We start from the raw sequence: 6,599 nt of genomic DNA on the forward strand, positions 1-6,599 counted from the left end.
ATTAAGAGAAATAGTAAAACCGTACCTCATATAAATAGTCTGTTGCGTGATACTTTAAAGCTGTGAACATTTTTCTTGTTTTGTGACGCTTTCAATGCTTCGGTTGTCTAAAACAAATATAGAAGATTGGTTAAAAAGCTCTTATACCAAAGTGTTGAAAGAGAACGTTGGAATTAAGGTTCGACTAGAATAGCTTCCTTGACACTTCCAAAGACACTTGATTTTAACCCAAAAAAGCTGGACTTTTTTCTTCTTTTTTTTTTTTTTTCTTTTAAGCTATGCCTCTTGCTGTGCGTGCATCTCACAGAAAACCTTACAACCCTTTAAGTGAATGTCAGCAGTACAGATTCTCTCCCCTAGCCAATAATTATGAGAACTGAAATGATTCTACTATTTTATTTTTATTTTTTGGATTTTAATTAAAAGAATGTATTTCACCTATCTAAATTGCTAACTTTTTGTCGATTTCTGTAAATATGAGAGGACTGTTTTTCCCTTGTTCTGTTTTACAAGTGCAAATCATATGGGCTAGCTCTGAGCTGATGGAACAGCAGAGCTCTAGATTAACCAAAAGTAAGATAAGTCTATCCAAAAAGTGTATGATGTAAATGAAACATAACAAACATGAATTGTAGGGCCATGAAGGAAACCTGGGATGCAAAGTTGCCAGTAGCTGTGGTATTAGGCTAAAATTGCCTCAGTAACAGTGTCAGAAATAGCAAATTTGGGTATGGATATAACAGAATTGGGAGCAATGAGGAAAAAGCAGTTAAGGACTGGCTGCTTACTTGAAGGTCAGTCAGGACAGAGAAAAGAAGAGCAGGAAAAGCAAAGGGCTGGCTACTGCTGCTAATATTAACAGCAGGACATGGCGTGGAAGTGCAGCTTTGTATTACTAACGTGTATCATTTACTAAGACGTCTTTATAGCCATATAACTGCGCATCAACTAAATACTAAGCCACAGGATTACGACTATCACTTGCAGGGACTGTGAATTAATGCGAATTAAAGTAGGAGAGCATATAACAGCCTGATAATTTTAGTTATGACTGGTTTAAGGGCGTGCCAACCACCCCACACCATAACCATGCTGTATGGCTATGCATGGGCATGCTGTTAAGTCGCTGATTTGGACAGAAAAAAAGCAGGGCGTAGTCTGTGAGGGCGCGAGGAACTCTAAACTTATTTAAAACCTCGTAAAATGTCTAAGAGAAATAATAAAGCTGCCGGAGAACACAGCGCTGCTTTGCCGCCCCCTCCCCTCAGGGATCCCCTCAGGGACCCCCTCAGAGCTCGCCTCAGGAGGCAGCCCGGGCTGGCTGTGGCGGAGCCCCGCCCCCTGCTGCGCGGGAAGCGCGCCTCGCGCCTCTGATTGGCTGCTGGCGGGGGAGGCCCCGCCCCGCCGGCCGCCAACGGTCTGGCCCTGGCGGCCGTGCCTACGTGCGGCGGGGCGCGTGCCCGCGCCGGCGCTGGGGGCGGGAGTTGTGTGAGGGGGAACCGCAGGGAGCATCGAGTCCAGCTCCTGGGCGCCCAGAGGAACACCAAAAATAAAATAATAAATTAAAAAATTAGTGTGTCTGACAGCACTGTCCAAACACTTGTTGATCTCTGGCAGCTCGGTGCTGTGCCCACTGCCCTGGGCAGCCTGTCCCAGCGCCCAACCCCCTCTGGGTGCAGACCCTGTCCCTAACCCCCATCCTGACCCTCCCCTGTCCCAGCTCCATGCCGTCCCCTGGGTCCTGTCGCTGTCCCCAGAGAGCAGAGCTCAGCGCCTGCCCCTCCGCTCCCCTCCTGAGGGAGCTGCAGGCCGCCATGAGGCCTCCCCCCGCCCTCCTCCAGGCTGAACCTTCGCCGTGACTCCAGGGGCTCCTCACACGTCTTCCCCTCCAGACCCCTCACCATATTTTCCACGCTGGGGGAACTTGGGGTGATGACTCTGAGAGGAGCTGTACAGAGGGTGGGGTGGAGTGGAGACACCGTGGACAGGCTCTGTGATAAGATGGGAACATGATTGTGCTTGTGCATACTGGAACTGATAAGCTGCACATTTACAACCCCGAGCCAACGGCCTGTCATGGTTTTGACAAAATGCCGTCCTTCTGGTGAACTTTGCCTGTTGTAATATCATGATAATATCAAAACATACCTCCATCCCAAAGGATATACCCACCATTCCCATCTCCAAAGTGTAACCACACCTCATTGAGCTTGCACTTTTTTTCTAGTCAATACTTCTAAAAGCACTGTGAGAACATTTCACAGCAGTCGTAACAAAGATATGAATGTCTAAAGTCACTCAAGCTCCACCTAAAAGATAGAAAATAATATAAATTAGCTTAAGGGAGAGAGGCTGTTAGGGATGATACCATCATGTAATGAAAGATACTTTCTGACTTCTGGGATCGGTCAATGTGCTGAGTCTCTCTTCCCTCCCATTGGGACACCTTTGGGTAAGATTCGGACACTTGATTATGCCAAGTGCCTCCCCACGAAACCTAGAAACCTCTATAGCGTCGTTTTATACATTTTAACACATTTATAGCCAGGCTGTATGACTCATACTTTCGGTGTTTGCACATGCTTTGCAGACAGTGAATTTATCACTGGCAATCCAAAGAACCCATGTATCTGTTGCTCCAAGGGGTCAGAAACAGGCTGTCCCTAATCTATGTGAAAGAAAAGCTCCTGATTCACGTTCTTGGGAGGAGCAGATTGGAAAACTTGTGGTCTTAAAAAGCAGCCATGAAAATACTTTGAATGTGATAAATATAACTAAGTAACTTTCATCTTATGTCTGCTGGTAGCAGCTTGTATGGGAGAAGAAGCTAAGGAAACAAACAAAAATAATAATGTTCGTGTTTAAAGTGATATTATGTAAATTTACACTTCTGCTGATCTACTGTCTGTTGCCTTGGGAATAGAAACAGTAGGAAGTCGGAATTTAATATCCAGAAATGCTTCCATTTCATATGCTCAGCAAGCATGTGAAATATGAGTTTCTACAAATAGCTGACGACTTTGAGGGAAAGGCTTTCTTTTTGCTTTTAATTGTCTGACTAAATTGCTCTGCAGCCTTCGGGCTGACATCTGTTGAAGAAATTGAGTTTCACAGCAGCCACTCGAGCATTTAATGTCTCTTGTGGTCAGGGGTCAGACAATTCCCTGGATTGGCAGAAAGCTGAAGGCTTGCTGCAAGAATCACCCCATTGCCCCCTCACCTCCCATATTTTTCACAAGTCCCAGCTGCAATTATCTGCTTGCTGGAATGGTAACTTCTTACCATGGTTGTCACCAGCAGGGCCATGACGTTGCATGTCCTTGCCTCCTCCTGTTACCTGAGAAGTGGAGGTGAGCCACAAGTGCAGAAACTCTAGTAATGCTGCAGCAGATGCCATTACACTACTCTCAGGGAGCCCAGGAAACATGGTTCCTCCAAAAACTCCGTAAAAGTTGAGTGCTTTGTGGGTATAGATCTGTTTGGGAAAAATAATACACTTTTCACTCTCTTTTTAAGAGCTATACTAGTGTCTCTACTTCACAAAGAGCAAAAAAGTTAAGTAAAAAATATATGGACAGATGATGTCTTTTTCGCCAAGAAATACTGTGTTTGTTAGTTAGTTAGTTTTCATCTGAGAGCACGTCTTTAGCCTAGCATTCACATCAAGTTTTTCCAAATGCAGGTACGTTGCAGATGTTTCCCAAGTTGTTTCTCCCATTCGCAGAAACTGTACTGCAAAGAGCACATGGCTCCTTAAGGAGTAATGGCTCCTGCATCAGAAAATTACTACCTTTGGAAAACTGCTGTGAGGCCTGCGGAGTGAAGGGTAGACTGAATGCAGTTGGAGTCTTCTAGCTGTTGCAGTTATAAGGTCCTACTGGAGATGGAAGGGAAGAGTACTCTGTAGCCCCTACCCAGAGCAGGTCCTATGAAAAGTGCAAGTGGCAGTACTTGACCGATATCTCAGTATTCATATTTTTTAGAATATTTTATATTCTAGTATGCCAGAAGGCATTTTTTTTTTCAGAAAAATCCTTTGGCCAAATAGGAATAGTACACAAAATACAGGAACTTCAAAAAAATGTATTTCGGAAGTGCTGCTCTTCCAGCTGGTAGACAAAGAAATATATTTTTTTTACCCCAAACCAGGAAATGAAAGAACAGCATATTATTCTTACACTGTTAAATCAAGAACCCTCTCATCACATGTAGCTCTGGGGACTTCTGAAGAAGTCTCCAAAGTCTCCTGAAGAAGTCTCCAGTTTTAGCCAAAATTACTTGTGGAATGTTTTGATTCTAACATGCAGAGAAATGGGTAACTGATCAGTGCATTACTGGAGAGAAATGCCCCTCAGCAGCAAAGCCCTTGAAGTACCTGGGAAATGTAAAAGTAATGACAGTCAGTGGTTGGATCAAGTCCTGCCTCATCAAAGAGTCACAGAATGGCTGAGGTTGGAAGGGACTTTAAAGTTCATCCAGTTCCAACCCCGCTGCCATAGGCAGGGATGTCGCCCACCAGATCAGGCTGCTCAGGGCCTTGTCCAGCCTGGCCTTGAACACCTCCAGTCACCACATCGCAGAAGGCCAGCAGACTGGTCACACACAATTTACCCTTACCATTTACCATGGTAAAGCCATGCTGGCTGTCCTAGATCCCCTCCTTGTCCTGCATGCACCTTGATATTGCTTCCAGGAGGATTTTTCCCATGATCTTGCCAGGCACAGAGGTGAGGCTCACTGGTCTGTAGTTCCCTTCCTACTCTTTTTAAAAATAGGAGTGATATTTCCCTTTTTCCAGTCACCGGAGCTTCACCTGACTGCCAGGTCTTTCCAAATAAGATGGAGAGAGGCTTGGCAGCTACACCAGCCGAGCACACACTTGCCAAATTACACACATTATGCCACTGCATGATATACGGCCTGCATCTGCTCCAAGAAACAAGGCAGCAGCACATGCTGTGAGGAGGTGAAGGTGCAAGTGAATGCACGTGCACGTGGAGGTAAAGATGTCCCATGAAGACTATGCTGTGTGTCTGTACAAGCAACTCCTAAACAGGTGGTTGGAGACTGTTTGGCTGATAGAATCCAGTAAGTGGCATACTAGGAATACCAGTACTGGGATGAGAGAGATCAACACCAGCTCACTAACCCAGACAAAGCCTTCGTCCATGAAGGAGGACTTCAGGGAATATGTGAAATCAAAGTGATAGCCTGGGCACTCACTGGGCAAACACATTTTTCCTGATAAGCCAACATCCTGCATCTTAGTTTGTGCCCTCGTGAGTGGTGCTGAGAATTACGTGGAAGAGATAGATGGCAGCTAGCAGTATTGATCTGGGTACGGAGCATGGGGAGAATTAAGGTGAAACAGATCAAGTGCTTGTGTTTCTTGTCCACATCTTTGTCAGCAGGGCTTTTTTTTTTTTTTTTTTTTTTTTTTTTTTTTATTGCAAGAAATGGTTATGAGATGTTTAGTTTTAGTTCTCGCCTGCCCTGTGCCTTCTCCTAAGCACCCATAAAAGTGTTTATTGAACTCCAGAAAGACATTTTTGAATAGATACTGGAGGGCTGGGCACAAGATTACTGTGAATGAAGTCATAATCTTGACTATAGTTAATTGTTCTTCAGAAAATAGTCCATCATGAGCTGGATCATAGCTGGTACCATTCACTGTTATATTATATAAGCTGCACCAACTCATTTTAATTGAGAATTTGGCCGTGAACCTTTACGTCTTCATTTCTTTTCTCATTTCATTCTGTGCTAGTCATAAAAATCACAACTGAATGTAAAAATATCACTAAGGAAAGAAAGAAGTAGACATATAAAGAAGTACTTGTGATTTGGAGAAAATAAATACTTGGCTACATATTGCTTTGAAAACAGAAAAGATTGAATACGTATGAATACGTGCTTTGTTTTATTTATTCATTTATTTTTATTTTTACTAGAGGGATCAATTCACTCTCTTTCAGAGGATTTATCTCATCAGGTAACACATAATGGAGTTAGGCCTGATTTGTTCTCTCAGAATTTATATTCCTCCACTGTGAGTTGTTCAAAACCTCCATAGAGATGTAAATGGTACAAATATTTTCCATTTTATTCATCAAGAATTTTTACAAGCCAGCTTAAATGAACAAAACAAACGTAGAGTTTGAAGACAGCATGATGAGATCAGGCATCCAGAGACACAAGACACGGAGATAAAAGATAGCTACACAGTATACTGAATAAAATACTTAAGCGTACCACAGTCATCAATTCAGAAGTGTAGCTTCGTGTAATGTCTTCTAATCAACTTGCTGCTTTGCATCAGTGGCTGCATTGTGACATGTAGTTATATCCGTATGGAGAACGAGTGTTGAAAGAGACGGGCTTTTCTGCCTCAGCCTTCAGTGGAGGGCTGGACAATTCTGTGAAGGATGCGAAAAAAACAGTTTCAGAGAGAAAAGTATGGGGGCTGGCAGTGCAGCTGTGTAGTGTGTCCCTGGGTCCTGCGTTGGCTTGTACCTCACCTGTGATGGTCAGGTACTGAAAAGGCAGAGATATAAAGAAACTGAACAGAATATATTGCTGTTTGGTTTGCCGAAATACAC

General features: G+C 43.8%; 1 protein-coding gene across 1 annotated transcript in view; it reads right to left on the bottom strand.

The window, feature by feature from the left end:
* SHOC1 (shortage in chiasmata 1) overlaps positions 1 to 3,306 on the bottom strand; it is a gene marked incomplete at both ends in the record, with an annotated part of 48,285 nt that extends 44,979 nt beyond the window's left edge. The window contains 2 exons of the mRNA XM_082783925.1: positions 26 to 88; positions 3,283 to 3,306. Of these exons, the coding sequence (XP_082640051.1) occupies positions 26 to 88; positions 3,283 to 3,306 (87 nt within the window). The remainder of the gene's footprint in view (positions 1 to 25; positions 89 to 3,282) is intronic.
* Positions 3,307 to 6,599: the final 3,293 nt, after the last annotated feature.

This window comes from Aythya marila (genome assembly GCF_965140915.1).
Source record: "Aythya marila genome assembly, chromosome: Z".
Lineage (NCBI taxonomy): Eukaryota > Metazoa > Chordata > Aves > Anseriformes > Anatidae > Aythya > Aythya marila.